Source organism: Fusarium mangiferae (genome assembly GCF_900044065.1).
Source record: "Fusarium mangiferae strain MRC7560 genome assembly, contig: FMAN_scaffold004, whole genome shotgun sequence".
Taxonomy (NCBI): Eukaryota; Fungi; Ascomycota; class Sordariomycetes; order Hypocreales; family Nectriaceae; genus Fusarium; species Fusarium mangiferae.
This window is the reverse complement of record NW_024573924.1, coordinates 2,305,409-2,323,193: the sequence shown is the minus strand read 5'-3', so window position 1 is coordinate 2,323,193 and position 17,785 is coordinate 2,305,409. Positions and strand designations below refer to the sequence as shown.

Below are 17,785 nucleotides of genomic sequence, written 5' to 3'. Positions count from 1 at the left end.
GAGTTAGGTTGAAAGCGGCAATCAATAAGGAAACGACAAGTCAGACCAACAAACGAATTTGTCGGGATCTGGGTAACGCGAGCAGCTGTCAGCTGTTAACGAGGTGGGAACACAACACCACCAATCTCAAACTCTATTGCTGGCTCTGAAAACTTTCAGCGAGGATCGTCAGTGCAGCGCTAAGTTGTTACATACTTCAACCTCTATTGTGACGTCGAACAAGCTATGAGTATGGCGCAGCCGTGAGACGGAGAGACTATGGGTGAATAATCGAACGAGGGTTACATACTCCGTAGTGCATCAAACATTTGATACATGTCGATCGTGATTTGGCTGAACTGGATCCCATACACATGCATAGGTTCAAGGATGAGGGGAGGTTGACAGAGTTTGTAAGTTTATTACACATGAGGGTCACGAGGTGGTTATTGACAGCTCAATCAGAATAGAGAAGAGCAAAGGGAGGGGCTCACGCTAAACATAGCAGACGTGTCAGATGGAGACACGGGAGAGGCTGAGAGATGGAAACGCCTTCGACGATGAAGTCATATGGGGTGAGGTGGAACGTCTTTCTTTGTGTTACGAGCAGTTGTTTCTATTCACGACGTGACAAAGACTCTGAATAAAGTCACGGGGTTATGTGCGTGCTATACTCGGAAGGTCATCACAGATTCACAGTTGAAAAAAGCCAATGTAGAAATCGCCATTAACACGAGGAACTCTCGTAAATGAGCTGCAGGGTCCTTGTCAGGGGTTGTAGAAACGAACGTCAGCTTATGAGTGGTTGTTTGGCCACCTCCTGTTCTCCTTTAACTAAATCAATGCCCTTGAGAAGAGCAGATGGTGCCACTGGCTCGGACCTCGATCAGCTAACAATCTGATAAAAATGAGAAGCTAAAGACTGTGGAATAGGAGTCGGGGCCATCAATTGAGCCTTGAGCTGATATGATTGAGAATCACAGTCTGGCATAAAGTGATGCAGTGTAGGGAATTAGGGGGTCTAATTACTGATGAACTTGGTATTGTTGGTCTCTAGACCTTCTCTGGCAGAGGGAAGTAATAGGTTTCAAATAATAATTTGCTCTCAGATTCAATAAAAACCATGTCAGATATTAATCAATTCTAGAATAACCATCCGCTGAACAGGGGGTTTAATATAATTTCGCCAGGGAACGGACAAGGTGTAGAGCCACAATGACCCGCAAGACTTGTTTGATTGGAGTGAGAAGAGCACGCAGCCCCCTTTCTATTAGAGGACCTCGTGTCGCGGATCGTTTGTCTGTGTGGCCCGGGTGGGAGATGGCAATAGTCTGAGAGGCGTAGACTAACTGACTATTGGATGTGAATGAGTTGAGAGTCCAGATGCATTCCTTGCGATGTTCTGGCCTGGAGATGAAGGGATCGGGAACAAAGGCGGTGGTAGCCATTGTGGAAGTTACTGCAGAAACATACTCTAATAAGGCCAATGATGAATGACGTGAATCAGATACAAGCATTAGACTTCCTCTCGCTACTGGCAGATTAGATAACTCGAGCATCGTGAAACAAGTGACTGAGTTGCGTTTCTACAGAGATCTTGATCGTAGCTGGAAGTCAAATCTCGAAGGCGCTGAAAACTAACGTGCCTAACCTGAGTTAGATCCTGGGCTATGGCACTGGCAGCCCGTGTCGTCCCCTGTAATTTGGGTCCAGTTCCCCACTCTCAGCCTGCCTAGGTCGTCTCTCTGGCTGCATTTAACCCACGTTGGCCTTTTTAGAACATCCCCACTTCCCTCTGCTCATGGTCTTTCTCCTGAGTTCAAAGTTGAGCTTCTTCTTCTTCTCCTCTCCTCTCCTCCTGATCTTCCCCTTTCTCTCTGACCTTCACTTTGACTCTGATCCAGATACTCAATCTCTCGAGATACCCGATACCCTTTAAACATTTTATTCTTCCTTAATCTAATCCTGTCGAGGTTGCTTCCTTCTTTTCAGGACCTCGCTGCTGTCGCTCTCTGTTATTCACTTTCTCTGTCACTGTTGACTTACGTTGCTCCAACGCATTCCACCACGTAACAGCTTCTCAATACCGCAATCATGAAGGGTACGCTCCATCTGGCCACTGGCAACCTCTTCAGCAGCTAAAAATGCTTAGGACTTATTCTTGTCGGCGGCTTTGGCACTCGTCTTCGCCCTCTCGTAAGTTACCCCTCAGGCGCGCGAAACTCCTGTGCACCCCTCCAATATTTGTTTTGTGTGTGACTGACATGCTGTGGCGCATTACAGACCCTCACTCTCCCCAAGCCTCTTGTCGAGTTCGCCAACAAGCCCATGATTGTGCACCAGATTGAGGCGCTGGTCGCAGCGGGTGTCACTGATATCGTCCTTGCTGTCAACTACAGACCTGAGATCATGGAGAAGTTCTTGGCTGAGGTAAGAACCTGGGGCCTTTAAATTCTCCTTAAAAGCCATATAACTGACCGTTTCTGCAGTACGAAGAGAAGTACAACATCAACATCGAATTCTCCGTCGAGACTGAGCCCCTCGATACCGCTGGACCCCTGAAGCTTGCTGAGAGCATTCTCGCTAAGGACGACTCTCCCTTCTTCGTCCTCAACTCCGATGTCATCTGCGACTACCCCTTCCAGGACCTCCTGGCCTTCCACAAAAACCACGGTAATGAGGGTACCATTGTTGTCACCAAGGTTGAGGAACCCTCCAAGTATGGTGTTGTTGTCCACCAGCCCGGTCACCGTTCCTTGATCGACCGATTTGTTGAGAAGCCCGTCGAGTTCGTTGGCAACCGTATCAACGCCGGCATGTACATCTTCAACACTTCCATCCTCGACCGTATCGAGCTCCGCCCGACTTCTATCGAGAAGGAGACCTTCCCCGCTATGGTCAAGGACAACCAGCTTCACTCTTTCGACCTTGAGGGCTTCTGGATGGACGTGGGACAGCCCAAGGACTTCCTCAGCGGTACATGCCTGTACCTCTCTTCCCTCACAAAGAAGGGCAGCAAGGAACTCACTCCTCCCACTGAGCCCTACGTCCACGGTGGAAATGTCATGATCCACCCCTCTGCCAAGATTGGCAAGAACTGCAGGATCGGACCCAATGTCACAATTGGCCCTGATGTCGTTATTGGTGACGGTGTCCGCCTGCAACGATGTGTGCTGCTCCGTGGTTCTAAGGTCAAGGACCACGCCTGGGTCAAGTCCACCATCGTCGGCTGGAACAGCACCGTTGGCCGATGGGCTCGCCTCGAGAACGTGACAGTTCTCGGCGACGATGTCACAATTGGTGACGAGATCTACGTCAACGGTGGCAGCGTCCTCCCCCATAAATCTATCAAGGCTAACGTCGACATTCCTGCCATTATCATGTAAGGAGCGATCTAACGAACCATCACCTTATTCGAAGCTCGCTGGAGGACACACCAGCGAGTTTTCTCATTTACGCTCTAATCTTGAACGACAACGACGAAGAAGAATTCAAGAAGCAAAATTCACCACTCATGGGAGATGTGCTGGCCACCATTCTATACCATGGAGGCTCGGCGGGAGGAAATCAAGAGCCTGCCGCTCTCTCTATCTTAATACCTTTGTGCAATTGTCTAATGCCCCTTTATGCGTGTTTATCTGGCGTCTAGGTCGATATTTACAGAGGGAGGGCAGGCAGGCAAGCCATGGAAGGACAAAAACAAGGCAGTTGGGCAGGCAGGGTTCATGGCAGCTCTCTTAGGCAGTCATGTTAAACGTCTATGTTACAGTTATTTGTATTAAAGAAGGTGGCTCAATACCATTTTGGAACTTTACTGCGTTTCCTTTCCCTTGTGAGACGTGTTGAAATTGCTCAGCAAGACGAGTTATGTGTAGTCGGGGCTTTGCTGACGTTTTCTGAGACATCCCCGGACATGCACTACGTGGCTTACCCTGTTGGCTCTGATTCAAATGCAGTGGAGGGAGCAGCTCATGACCTGCGAGCGGAGAGAATTGATGTTCAGCTGACAAGGCCTCGAGGGGCAGGAAAGCTTCAGACTTTAAAAGAGAATATTAAATAAACTCAGAAAAGAACCCCTTCAAGTTAGACTAGACAACTAAAATCTTTTTATCACTCAGGATCGAGATCCTAAGCTTTCTTGCATCCCTAGCGTAGATGTTAGGTGATTCTCGAGGTGACTTTTATGTGGCATAAAAATTTACTTGAGGATTTTCCGGTCTGTGTATCATGAAGTATAACAGAGATTCAGCGGTAGATAATTGAAGCCCAAACAAACCTCGAATATAATAACGTTAGCGCGTGGGTTTCTGATTGGTTGTAGACGTGATCATTAAGGCCAGTTTTCCCCCAAAACACAGATGGGCCAAGCAGTAGAGAATGCGGTCCGGCGAGGATAGCCATAAGACTGCGAGACAATGGTGGCTCTACATTAGTAGTACTACGTCCATTATCACGAAGACGTCTATAGAAGTTGACAAAATCATTTAAAATTATAAAATTTGACTGCAACTTTCAATTGCAGTAGTATTCAGCGGTTGCCCTCACCTAGAGATTGAAGCAGGGAGACGTGAGAATTCGTTGTCAAGAACAGAAGACTCGCATTGAAGCGTAATCCAGGCCTCGGACCTAATGTTATGCACGGTGCTGCCAAAAGAGCGATGGCTTCTCCGAAAGTCTTGAAATCGAAGGAAGACTATCGAGTTAAGAAAGGTTAATAGGAGGGATTATTACTGCCCGGGGGTGGGAAAGTAGCTCAACTCTTTCTTGGTTAAGGTAGGTAGCTCATGGATGAAGAGCGGTGTCGTGGAATGGGGGCGCCTTCCTCGAAGTTTACCATCTTTTACATTTGACCGGCTTTGTCCCTTATAAGTCCTCAAAGTTTTTACGAAAATAAGGAAGACAGAAAAGACTGAGCACGACTCTTCGAATCCTGCCACGGAAGCTTGCCTACCTACCTACATTCCCAACCCGCGTCTGAGGCATAAAACGTGAAGCTATTTACCACCCTGCCATTTTGTTCAAAACGTCTCGTTATACCCACGCCACACGACACAGATCACCATTTTGTTCTCGAACGACTGCGGTATTTCGAGGATAAACCACGGCACGGAAGAGACGGGGCATGTTGTATATCGTTCCTGACATTGTGAATGCCAGTGTATTATTGTCCTTGAGGCTCAAGCCACGAAACGCTGTGCCGGGTCCAGCCCACCACTTACATTACACCAACCAACCCGACCTCTGCATCACCCAACAGGAGACTCACCAGATCAAGCGCCGAAGTTCCCCCTCTGAATCTCGCATGATAAGTCGGTGGCGGCTCATTGACGTGGAGGTTGACGGTTTCTTCTTCCGCTCCTGGTGCACCCGATACGGGGGAGACGGGCCGTTTCAACAACCTCGATTCAGCAACGACCACAACAACGGAGATCTAGACTTTGCTAAGAACTCTCTGACTGTTTATCACCTCATTGCCGAGACTCTTACGATCGGGAGGTCATTGGTCCTGCGAGACTCATTGAGAAGAAAATCTTAGACAAGCACGCGACCAAAGCAGGCCAGAAAATCTCTTGAAATTCACCACGAGAGTGCATCAAGACACAGCCAGGGCCCTGGCTTAGAAGTGGTGGTCAATTAGACAATGGAGGCACAGCAGGTGCAGGTGTATGGACATGGACATGGACATGAGATTAAGACGAAGAAGCGCCCTTGTTGGCCTCGGTTCCTTGTCTCATGTGTAGCTCTTATGCTGATTATAGTGGTAAGTTGGCATTTCTACACGGTATTCTTTTTTCCCTGTGCTTGGTATTTTCTGGGGCCATCATATCATTTTACAGTATCATTCCTACCCCGTCATCCCGCCTTTCACCCACACGTCCATTTGTCTCCCCGTTGCCCCATCTTTGGCTCTCCAGACCTGAAATCACCCTCCCGTACCGTAAGACTGGGACTGGGTTGAGCTCGGCTCATGAAGATGATGCATGGCATGACCTGACCGAAACCTTACTGGTGAGGGTACATCCAGCTGAGGGACTTGACGATAGCATCATCTTCCCGGCTGGGGACGACTGGCAACTCTTTAATTTATTTTTACTGGGGCCAAGTTGGCTTATGACGGCATCCCAGTGGATATACACGCGGGACGTGAGCCTCAAGAAATAATTATCATGGTTTATTAGAGACCAAGCACCCTAAAAAACAAGACGTTGGAAGCAAGACACGGCCAAGTTCGGCGTATTAGCGGAGCCTCTATGAGCTTTCTCCCCCGCACCCCGAGCACCACCGACCACACATCCACCATCTCTCCACTTGAACGGCCTCTCCACGGCCGCCCGGCGACACTTCGATTGGGTTGGGTGCTTCAGAACCATGGGGACGGCGCCTCAATCAGGAGAAGGAAGCAGCTGGAGTGAGGCTCGTGGTCTTAAAAAATCCACTGCAACTCGGGCCCATTCGGCGACGCTCAATGGCAATGCCCAGTCTCAGAAACTTTGGCCCTTGTCATCACTCCATGATCCCCAGGCCCCAGAAACACCCCCATTTCCAGTCGTCATTGGTAGTTAATCAGCCACTGACACAGGTTCCGTCAGCAGCTCTCCCAGCTTGTCCTCAGTGACGGTGACGCCAAGCTCCAGCAGCAGCCAGAGCTCAAATTCCCAAGAAACCTTTTGACCTCGTTGTCGTCCGCCAGCGCCTCAATTTTGTTTTCCTTCTCCTCTCTCCTCCAATTATTTTCTCCACGAACTCTTCACCTTTTATTCCCTCAATTCTCTCTCTCATCCCCACCACCAGTCCCTTCAGCGTCCGAAGCTGTCTGCTACATCCCCCCTCTCTTCACGACCACGCCGCCTACCTCACCAGCTATCACCATGGCTCTCGCTGACGAGTCCAACCGTATCGTCCAAGAGTTCGACTTCTCCGATGAGGAACTTAACAATCATGTGAAGGAGTTCTTGAGGCAAATGGGTATGCTCACCCCTCGCTCCACGTAGAATCTGCGCCGCGGTGCTACTGTAGCTCGTTGTCATGATGCGCATTTTCTCCCATTTTGGCTTTAAACCCTCAACAAAACCCAAACTCACAATTTCCTAGATGAGGGCCTTCACAAAGAGGGTACCAGCCTCCAGCAAATCCCTACCTACGTCACCGGCGTTCCCAATGGCACAGAAAAGGTAATTTTTTATCCACATTTGGCTTGTGAAGCTGCCCAGACTGATCCTCCCTCACCAGGGTCTGTATTTGGCCGTTGATCTGGGAGGCACAAACTTCCGAGTGTGCTCCATCATGCTCAACGGTGACACCACCTTTAACCTCACTTACAACAAGGTTGCCATCCCGAAGGAGCTTATGGTCGCAAAGACCTCCGCACAGCTCTTTTCTTTCCTCGCCAAGCAGATCGAGATCTTCCTCAAGGAGCACCACGCCGACCACTTCAACTCCCACCTGCGCCGTCGCAACACTGCCAGTACTCCCTCGGGCTATCGCGATGAACATATTTTCCGCCTGGGTTTCACCTTTAGCTTCCCTGTCAAGCAGCTGGCTATTAACAAGGGTCTGCTAATTCGATGGACCAAGGGCTTTGACATTCCTGATGCCATAGGCAAGGACGTCTGCGCTCTGCTTCAGACCGAGATCGACAAGCTCCACCTCCCCGTCAAGGTTGCGGCGCTCGTAAACGACACTGTCGGCACTCTCATGGCTCGATCTTACACTTCAACCAGCAAGAGCCGATCTGTGCTCGGTGCCATCTTTGGTACCGGCACCAACGGTGCCTACATGGAAAAGCTGAGCAACATCAAGAAGCCTATTTCTGGGGAGTACGATCAATCAACAGGAGAGATGGTTGTCAACACAGAGTGGGGTTCTTTTGACAACCAGCTCAATGTTTTACCATCAACACCTTGGGATAAGGCTCTTGACGCCGAAAGTGTAAACCCTGGCCTTCAAATGTTCGAGAAGCGGGTGTCTGGTATGTTCTTGGGTGAGATTGTCCGACTTGCCATGGCCGATATGATCAACAATGAGAGTTCGTCTCTGTTCAAGGATCTCAACTCGAGCACGAACGACTGGGGCACCACCACCAACATCGCGCCATCGTCTGGCTTCCTGAAGCCTTGGGGACTCGACAGCTCCATCATGTCCGTTGCGGCCGCCGACAATACCCCTGAGCTGTCTACCCTTCGCCAGGAGCTCGAGAACCTCCTCAGTGTTTATACTCCCTCACTCGAGGACGCTCAGGCTTTCAAGTCTGTTTCCAATGCTGTTGGTCGTCGCGCTGCTCGGTTGTCAGCTGTCGCCATCGGCGCCATCGCCCTCAACTCTGGCAAGCTCAATGACCTCGATGAAGAGGTTATTGATATCGGTGTCGATGGCAGTCTCGTCGAGCACTACCCTTTCTTCCGCGACATGATCTACGAGGCCCTCCGTGCCATTGACGGCATTGGACCACAGGGTGCTGAGAAGATCCGCATCGGTATCGCTAAGGACGGTAGCGGTGTCGGCGCCGCCCTGATTGCCTTAGTGGCTGCTGGCAGGGAGAAGCCCGAAGATTATTTGACTGACTTGAGATCTGAGTCCAACCGCGCTCGCAAGTCTTCTGATGCGATCCGTACGTTCTACCCTTCATCCCAAGCCATTCAAACTTCGGCTTCTGCCTAAGCGACATTTGCTAACAATTTAATAGTCGATTCAGCACCACTCTCTAACCCGGCACTCCTCATTGGCGGTGCTGTCGGTCTCCTTGCGCTAGCAGCCATATGGTATAACAAGCGTCGATGAACAACTGCATGTATTGGTGTTATGTTTTCCGAGTCGATAACTCGTGTCAAGATTTATGTATATAGGGATGTGATCATGTTCATTTTTGGGCCCTTGGCGTTTTCTTCGACATTTTCATCGCTTCGGCTGTTTTTATCCACATTCAAAAGTTGTATAAGTATAGGCAACTAGTTTTAAGACGAATAATCTGATGTTCAGTTTCCCGAGGTACAACTGGATTAATAATTGGTTTATTATTATGGTAAGTCTAATATTGTGTCTTTTTCTGAAGTGCGTCTAGCTCATCCGAACCGTTGAAATCGTATACCATCGTGAAACAATCTATTCTTCTTTAGCAGCACCTTACATCAATCACGTCTTCCACGTCTATGCCTTAATTCCCAAACGCAGCCGCGGGATAAGACCTATCCCTTTTCTTTCGCGCCGCAGAGCTGCTTCTAGAGCTTGCACCAGAACCAGTACTTCCTACCCGGGGCGGCGGCGCGAGACGGCTGTTTGCCATATCATCAGGGAGATCATTCCACTCCGTCTCAGGTCGCTGATTTTGATAGGACTTCCCAGACTGTGGCATGGGAGGTCTTGAGGTGCTATTTCTGGGAGGGCCTGACGCTATGTCCAGGTTGGCAATCTCAGCAGTTGCACTCGCAGGCACACTCTGTTGAGGTGCAGAAGAGGAAGAAGGTAGCAAGTTCCGGACAGAAGCACCAGTTGGACGGCTGACTAGCCAAGCTGAATTGGGACGCAGCTTGAGATAGTAGCCCTCAATAGGTTGGTTCTCGCGCCTGAAGCCACGACCTTCATACCATTTCAGACCCTCCTCATTCTCAGTCCAAACGTGGGCCGTGACAGTTGTCACATTCAAGTTGGGGTCCGATACAGCACCTGCAATAATATTGTCCACTGCAGCGTTCACAAGACCCAGCGATCGGTAAGGCGAGAGCAGGCATAGCGACTGAATGTATAGATTCTGGGGCATGACACCCTGGCTGTTGGAATCGAGGATTGGTTCAACACGGCAAACGACACCGCCAACGACCTTGGCTTCAGAACCATCGTGAGCCCAGGTGATGACTCGGGAAAAGCGACCAGACGTCGGATCAACTGCACGTTGGTAGAAGTTGTCGGGGTAGCTGACGGGAAGAAGAAGGGCGTTGATGCGACGTAGAGCGTTGACATCGTCGTTCGAGACCAACCGGATCGTAGCTTCTTGAGGAAGAGATGTCGGCAGAGGCGGGATTTGGAACGAGGCTATCGTGGAGTCTGGCGCCTTCGAGGTTGGTGGGGGGGCAGCAGCAGCAGGCGGCGGGGGAGGCCGTGGGAGTTCTATGGAAGCCCCCTGAGAGGGCGGGGGAGCATATTTGGGTGTTTTTGCGGAGAAGAAGGATCGGATAGAGGTTTGGGCGGGTTTTGTGGACGGAAGTGACATATTAACGTGGAGGTGAGTAAATGTGCAGTTGGAGGATGATGGAGGCGGGTAGAGGTTGTATTTTGTTGAGAGAGGACGGAGGTTGTTTATATGAGACAGAATTCTGCAGATATCAACCAACTGTAAACAAGGGAAAAGAAAACAAAAGGTTGGGAAAGGTGAGACAAACACCCAGCCGAAACCCTAAACTATGCACTCTTTGAGTCTAAGTGTCAATCCGGAGCAATGAGGATTATGCTTTCGTGGAGGTATGTATTCCAAAGGGTCGAGAAAGCATGGAAGACCAGAAAGGGGATGAGGCTCTTGGATAGCCACTAGCGCCGATTGCCCAATGAATGGCATTCAAGATGATGGAAGGGATAGCCAATCCCACGTGAGAGATCTAGATTGGAGTCGATCGCCATTCGTTAAAGGGAGTCCCTTGATGGGAATTAGATAAATTTAGCAGCAGCCGATATTCTTAAGGGTACCCGCCCCTGAAAGTCGATTGACAGGTGTCGTTTGTGAGATGCAGGATGAGTAAGTGGTTTGGTTAGTGTCGTGCAGTATCACATCCCTCGTAGATCCATGGATGGTAACATCTAGCACATGAGCAACTCTAGGGATGAGTATAACCACTATACGGTAATGGAACATATTCTGTTGACTGCTCCCTCGGAATAGACTCTTTCATGTCGGGTTTCCTCCGTTCTTTGGATAATCTTTGGTATAAAAGTCGTACACTATGAGCTGCATGAGTGACATCCAAGTCGAAGGTGATCGATCGCCCCTTGCATCTGCCATGGTCATCAATTAAACTTCATACAAGCGAGGCTGCTGGATCTTGATCAATCGATCTCGATAACTGCCCTAGGGGAGGAAAGAAAACTCGGGATTTTGATCTTGAATGACAAAAAGACTTAGGTAACTTAGTATGAGTTTAGGATACCTTGAGCTTGGTATACCTTTTGCTGAGTTTATTTTGACACCTTGTATCAAGGTCTGATATTTTCTTGCTCCATGAGACGCCACCTTAGATATCTTTCACATCCCGTCTGTAGGTAAGTATGCTAGACTCGGGCCCTGAATGATAATATTATCGGGCTGTGGTAAGATAAATAGCAACCCCTAATCTTGTCAGACTCGTTATGAGTGGAGATGACTGACTCCATGCCCGTTCTTCTCCCAAACTCTACATCTCTAATCTCAGTGGCTGATACCGACGGAGGTGAGCACTGGGCGCTGGGGCACACTGACTCTCACTGAGGCTCAGGCCCAGTTTCGGTGGCTTCTGCTAACGTTGACTTTTATTTTTTTGCTTAAAATCTTCCCCTTGAACTTTGAACCATCAGAACCAACCGTCTCGTCATCTTTGGTTCATCGCTGGCATCAAAAATTTTGTCGCTGCATTTGTGGTTCTTTTGTTCTTTTCCTTTTGAATTGCTCGCTTCAATAAGCGTGCCATCTATTTCGTCGCTTGGGCCGTTCGTCAGTAGGTATCGATCCATCAGGCCTCAAATTTCTCCCCAGCTACCGAACGCAAACGCTGAACTTGTAGCGCACTGCGCTGGGAACCTCCTACAAACCAAGATTGGAGAATAGAAACTCATCAATTGTTACCTTATTCATCTCACCACTCCCTATTGTTAACTCATTTGGTTTACTCATTGTTTCATCCGGATCAGAGTGACAATTACTCGTCATTCTTACTCCGACACATTTAATTATTCCTCCTCTTGCACGATTAATTCTCTCACCTTCAACTTTCGATATTTTCTCCCCCAAACTTTTTTCTCTTATCGCAATAACCAGCGCCCCTACTCCGTATTCACCTCAGTAACACTACTGTACCCCAGCTGCAATTCCGTGCACACCCCCCCTCCGCCCGGTAGCTGCCGTTTCGCTCCTCGGCATCATCACACGATTTCAGTTACACACCCTCCGCTCTACAGTATTGTTCCTTACAAACTTGTCGGCCCTGGCTCGGATTCAGGATATCCGGCGACATCATGAATGCTGGCACGGGCAGGGCGGGCGTCATAAGCGCTCCAGATGATGCTGCTCCGATGGATAAGTTGGTAAGTGTTCGGTCTCTACTTCTTTACATGTCCACCTCCCTGCGATGCGAAACCAGTCGCCGTCCGCGAGCGCCATCATGCCCTCCGTGGTGATTGCTCATCTCTGCGCCCCCTATCGCGGCAGCATTGCATCGAAATTATTGCTCGCCTTCCATCGGCAATGTCTTTTCTAATTAATCGCTAATGCGAACCTCCCTCAGGCACATGCTGTACTAGACGATGTGCTTTACAACGTTCTAAGCGATCTATTGATGAAGACGCACCGCGAAGAGAAGACTGCGAGAGCTACCACCGCTGCCATTCGCATCGAGAAGCTGGCATCCGACGCGTCCGACAGCTCAACGCCAGACTCAAAACCGGATGTACGGATTGAGACCGACGCCGCTATATACGAGGATGGAAAAGTATTGCTGAAGGGCAATCCTCTCAAGACGACCGCCGAGATCCTGTGCCCCCGATGCCACCTGCCCCGACTTCTATACCCGACGGACGGAAAAGGCGCTCAAAAACCAGATCCCGGTGTCATCTACTGCAAGAAACATCCTTATATTGATAAGCCTGGGTGCGACATCTATGGTCAGAGCTGGGTTCCTCAAGGGCCCGGTCGAGGCAAGAAGAAGAAGGACATGGAAAAGAATAATACGGATTCTCCCAATACCGAACAGCGACCACCCAATGTTCTTTCTTTCCCCTCAGCTACTTGCAGCAAATGCAAGCGTTGCATTCTCGTCACTCGACTGAATAACCATATGGGCTCGTGCATTGGGAACAGTGGTCGCATTGCCAGTCGAGCTGCAGCGCAGAAGTTGAGTAATGGCGGATCTCAGAATGACACAACGCCACCTTCATCACAAAAGGCGACTCCTGCGCCAGGCTCCCGCGCCGCCAGCCCGAAGAAGCGCGATGCCAGTGATGAAGAGGAAGATTCTGAGAACAGTCACAAGAAAAAGAAGCTCAAGCCTACTTCCTCGGTCACCAAGAAGGTGATTCTCAAGACGAAGCCGAGCCTCAAAAAGGACAAACCCAAGGGCCTGTCGTCCTTAAGCCAGGAGCAAAAGGCCGACTACAGCAACAATGAATCCGTTGAGGTGGCACCCAAGAAGGTTGTGTCTAAGGGTATCAGTCCTGTTAAGAAGCTTAAGATGAACAAACCTCCGCTGGGGTCACCCAAGCCCAAGCCTAGCCTCATCCGCGAGGCAACTGGAGAATCAGAATCTTCAGACACTCTCTCATCCCCTCCCCAGTAGATCTCGCTCGGGAACAGCACCATGAGCGATATATCATCGATCTGATGGCGTGTCAGGCTGTCCTCTTGACGTCAGCCTGGCCTACAGGCATCAGTATGAATGTTATGGTTGGATACGATAGAAGCAGGCAGTACGTCACGCGACAAAGGACATCATTTGCTTATCGCTTGCTTCTCAAGAACATTTACTCTACTTGTATTATCATCAATACATCATTGCATTGGAATGGCGAGCTGGTTGGCTAAGGTTACCGGGACCGGATATTTACAGCATCCATGGAAAAGGGACCGGGGCGTTTTTGGCGTAATGAGTACAACAATAATGGATATTTGCAGATATATGATCTTGAACGCGACCTGTGACTGACTTTGACCGTGACCGTGACCGCGACCACGACTCGTAACTTTTAATCCTGAACGCCAATGCTAGAGATGTCTAATCCACCCCGCGAATGCTTTCTATCTAGACCTCCTCTTCCTCCTCTACAATGCGAGCCTTGACAATCTTGATGTCCTCGTTTGGCCTGTCCTCAGACCCAGTCTTGACCATGCCCATTCTCTTCACAGTACTCATGCCGGATTTGACCCTTCCAAAGATGGTGTGTTTGCCATCGAGCCAAGGCGTAGGCGCAAGCGTGATAAAGAACTGCGATCCGTTTGTGTTGGGGCCCGCGTTGGCCATGCTCAAGATGCCGGCGCCTGTGTGCTTGAGACCCGGATCGATCTCGTCCTCGAACTTGTCGCCGTAGATAGAGGTTCCGCCGCGACCCGTTCCCGTTGGGTCGCCGCCCTGGATCATGAAATTGGGGATGATGCGGTGGAAGATGGTGTTGTCGTAGTAGCCGCGACGGACAAGGGTGGTGAAGTTATTGCAGGTCTTGGGGGCGTGGTTGGTGTAGAGCTCAACGGTGAGCGAGCCCTGTAGGTTGTCAGTAGCTGTAGGTAGTCAAAGACGAGAGTTTGCGACGTACCATTGTGGTCTCGAGTGATATGTTCGTTGTCATGATTGCGATGCTGTTGGTTGTAAGTTGTTTATGATGGAGGGGAAATTTATGATCTGCCAAACCCGTTGACACAAACAGCTTTAGTCTAGCAACATGGAGGAGCGAGGTCACTAGTTGTTGGGCTATAAGACTAAGATAAACACTTCACATGGGATATATCATAGGTAGTATCACCACTGCTAAGGCAGCTTGTTTTTCCTTTTCATACTGTCAACGTTCATTGTGCTTTTCCTACCAAAACAAGGTCGGCATCTCTATCTCTAGGTAGGCAGATTCAACATGATGGTGGGCTTGGCATGCACCTTGAGTTTCTAGCACTGCGAGCTACATGATTGGTCAAACAACTCTATAGCAAAATGCAGGTCACTATATTTCAGCCCCATAACCTTCTATTCCCTTTCAGCTCAGTGAGCTATTTCACTTTTCAGACGTCATCTACAAAGATACTCCAAGCCAGGACTTTGTTCTTTTTCTGTACTTTTTTGACCTTTCATGCAGAAAAATTATCATTCTGTTGTTTAGACGATACTGCACTTTTTCTGCCGAAAAAAAAGAAGAAAAAAATCAACGTGCTGAAAGATTTCCACGAAATGTCATGACTGGCCTTTAGCTCTCTCACTTTACACAACTTGTCAAGGCTTAGAACACGTTGCTTTCTCTTCACCATCAACATTCGCAACGTCTTCCAGTCAAACCATGGCGGAAAACGCTACAGATCCAGCCGCTCTGGAGGGCTCATTCGATGCTCTAAACTCTACCCTCGCCAACGGGCAAAGTTGGCTCTCATCTTTTGCCCATATCAAAGATCTGAGTTTTGTTATGCTTGAAGTCAGGCTCGTCCTCAGCGCTATTGGTATCATCTATCTGGGCGCACACGCTGCTCTTCGGCGACCCCCATCTGCACAACCTGCGAAGAAAAAGAAGCCCGGCTCCAAAGATGACGACGAGGAGAGTTTTGCCCAGGGGCTAGAGCCCTCCGACGCCATTGTTTTCCCGCTTATGGCTGGTGCTGTCCTTATCTGCCTGTACTACCTGATTCAATGGCTTAAGGACCCTGACATTCTGAACAAAATTCTTCGCTGGTACATGTCTACCATGTCGGTTGCTAGTCTGGTATCTATCTATTCTCATGGCATTGAGGTAGTGACCAGCCTGGCGTTTCCACGATACTGGCGCGGCCGTGATGGGCGACTACGGGAAGCGGATCAGAAGACAAGATCGGTACAAGTCTGCGATGATGCGGGAAACCCTGACGCAGCGATCCCCAAAACGCAAAACCCATTTCCTGGGCCATTCGCCTGTTTGGCGTTCTCGGAGAAGATCCGCAAGTCTGGCTGGGAGCTCCGAGGCCTCCTGAAGCGACACTGGGCCATCAAGCTCTTCATCCATGGAATGGGTAAAGAAGAAGGCCGAATCAAGTTTGCTCATGTAGTGTCCTTGGTCATGGCACTAGCCACAGCGCTCATTTATTCATCAACTACCTCCCCCTTGTTGAGTAATATGCTTGGTTACGCCATGTGTTATGGCTCCCTTCAACTCATCTCGCCCACAGACTTCTTGACTAGTACTCTGATCCTGGTTGGTCTGTTCTTTTACGATATCATAATGGTATTTTACACGTGAGTTATAGGATTGATCTTGATATTGACTCCAAAGCTAAGCATTTTCAGCCCCTATATGGTTACAGTAGCAACCAAGTTGGACGTCCCAATCAAGCTCACTTTCGAGGCTGCAGAGCGTAAGAGTATTCTTGGACTCGGCGATATTGTCATCCCAGGCATGGTAATGGCCTTAGCCCTTCGGTTTGACCTCTGGCTCCATTATGATCAAAAGATCAAGTATGAGAGCACTGACCTGAAACTCATTGAGAAGGACCCGACATCAGGCGCTCTCATCACACGGAGCGAGACCAAACATAAGGAGGTCAAGGCCAAGTACGTCAACGTCAAAGGCAAATGGGGAGATAGCCTCTGGACGCGTGGAGCATTCTTTATCTTTGGGTCGCAGCAGCTGCCCCCTGACTTGGCGGCTGCACACTTTCGCAAGACCTACTTTCATGCTTCCGCCATTGGGTATCTCCTTGGCATGCTGGTCACCTTGGCTATGCTCTTGATTTTCAAGCGTGGCCAGCCTGCATTGTTGTATCTCGTTCCTGGCGTTCTGGGATCCCTCTGGCTGACCGGACTGGTGCGTGGAGAGATCAAGCAGATGTGGAAATACACCGAAGATGGAAGCCTAGACAAGATTGACGTGGTTGTGGACTTGGATGGCGAGGGCAACGCGATCAAGACCCTCGGCAAACTAAAAGATGGCGTCGTGGATACAACTAAAAAGGACGAAAAGAAAGACGGAGAGGACAAGCACAAGGATAAAGAAGACGGAAAAGCCAAGGAAGGTGACAAGAGCGAAAGCAAGGAAGACCATCATGTATTCTTGCTCTCGGTTGATGCTGAGTCGGAGACAGAATAAGCGGAGGTTTCATGGCCGTAGTTTCAATAACGGGGCCTGAGTACAGTAGCAATGCCTCAGCGGAAGTCCAGACATCCAACACATGAGCGTCATAGAGTAGACATGAGCTGTTCAAATCTTCGTATATCGGCCGGCTGTTTGTTTATATGCGTCAATAAAGTACATCTTCACTTCTGGGTAGGCAAGACTGGGGCTTTTTATCATTATCATTAACATTAATATTAAATCTGGACTGCTTCAAAATAGAATAAGAATCATTATCTCGGTGTCTCCGTATCCATCCACATCATACGCGTACCCCGTATCTCTTTAATAAAGACATAATTTCGAGTCTGTATTAGTAGACATCGGCCACCACCAACGTCCTTAATCCCCTGCACCGCGTAAAGGTTCAGACTCTTCGCAGGGGTCGTTCCATCCACTCAGATCCAACGTAGCAATTGCTTTTTGCTTTGGATCGGGCTTCCTCTGGAGTTTTGTTGTGCCCAACACTCGGCGTTAAGATGGGCGGGTGAATAGTGAAAAGTCGAGCGCGCTGCATGCTGAGAGTGCATCTTATGTTTCTGGAGCCGAAGCTTTTGTACAGTCCTTGTTGTTTCGTTTGGTGAAAGGGACTGGCTTCGGTAGACACACTGGTCGGTGCAGCACAACTCGTTTGGCTTAAGCCAGCAAATGATGAAGTTGAAGAAGATACTGCTATGCTGAGAAGAAAAAAGGCCTCAACTCGAGCAGAAAACGAAGTGATACGAGATAAGAATGGAAGTCTCCTCTCGGACATGATGAGCCGTGGTGGTTTTAATGGCTGATCATGGCTGTGGTTGTCGAG

At 49.4% G+C, this 17,785-nt stretch overlaps 6 protein-coding genes across 6 annotated transcripts; 4 read left to right on the top strand and 2 right to left on the bottom strand.

Moving 5' to 3' along the window:
* Nucleotides 1-2,073: 2,073 nt before the first annotated feature.
* Nucleotides 2,074-3,365, top strand: FMAN_09288 (putative PSA1-mannose-1-phosphate guanyltransferase; the record flags this gene model as incomplete). Its single annotated transcript, XM_041830112.1, has 4 exons — nucleotides 2,074-2,080; nucleotides 2,132-2,175; nucleotides 2,263-2,409; nucleotides 2,469-3,365. 4 exons carry the CDS (start codon nucleotides 2,074-2,076, stop codon nucleotides 3,363-3,365), a joined length of 1,095 nt encoding a protein of 364 aa, XP_041680808.1.
* A 3,483-nt stretch (nucleotides 3,366-6,848) lies between these two features.
* On the top strand, nucleotides 6,849-8,757 carry FMAN_09287 (putative glucokinase; the record flags this gene model as incomplete). The annotated part of the gene is made up of 4 exons (XM_041830111.1): nucleotides 6,849-6,945; nucleotides 7,072-7,151; nucleotides 7,210-8,587; nucleotides 8,663-8,757. 4 exons carry the CDS (start codon nucleotides 6,849-6,851, stop codon nucleotides 8,755-8,757), a joined length of 1,650 nt encoding a protein of 549 aa, XP_041680807.1.
* A 373-nt stretch (nucleotides 8,758-9,130) lies between these two features.
* Nucleotides 9,131-10,183, bottom strand: FMAN_09286 (uncharacterized protein; the record flags this gene model as incomplete). The annotated part of the gene is made up of 1 exon (XM_041830110.1): nucleotides 9,131-10,183. One exon carries the CDS (start codon nucleotides 10,181-10,183, stop codon nucleotides 9,131-9,133), a length of 1,053 nt encoding a protein of 350 aa, XP_041680806.1.
* Nucleotides 10,184-12,171: 1,988 nt separating this feature from the next.
* FMAN_09285 (uncharacterized protein) lies at nucleotides 12,172-13,487 on the top strand (the record flags this gene model as incomplete). Its single annotated transcript, XM_041830109.1, has 2 exons — nucleotides 12,172-12,240; nucleotides 12,441-13,487. The coding sequence occupies 2 exons, from the start codon at nucleotides 12,172-12,174 to the stop codon at nucleotides 13,485-13,487; spliced, it is 1,116 nt and encodes a 371-aa protein (XP_041680805.1).
* A 462-nt stretch (nucleotides 13,488-13,949) lies between these two features.
* Nucleotides 13,950-14,490, bottom strand: FMAN_09284 (putative cyclophilin E; the record flags this gene model as incomplete). The annotated part of the gene is made up of 2 exons (XM_041830107.1): nucleotides 13,950-14,405; nucleotides 14,458-14,490. 2 exons carry the CDS (start codon nucleotides 14,488-14,490, stop codon nucleotides 13,950-13,952), a joined length of 489 nt encoding a protein of 162 aa, XP_041680804.1.
* Nucleotides 14,491-15,186: 696 nt separating this feature from the next.
* On the top strand, nucleotides 15,187-16,959 carry FMAN_09283 (uncharacterized protein; the record flags this gene model as incomplete). Its single annotated transcript, XM_041830106.1, has 2 exons — nucleotides 15,187-16,109; nucleotides 16,161-16,959. The coding sequence occupies 2 exons, from the start codon at nucleotides 15,187-15,189 to the stop codon at nucleotides 16,957-16,959; spliced, it is 1,722 nt and encodes a 573-aa protein (XP_041680803.1).
* Nucleotides 16,960-17,785: the final 826 nt, after the last annotated feature.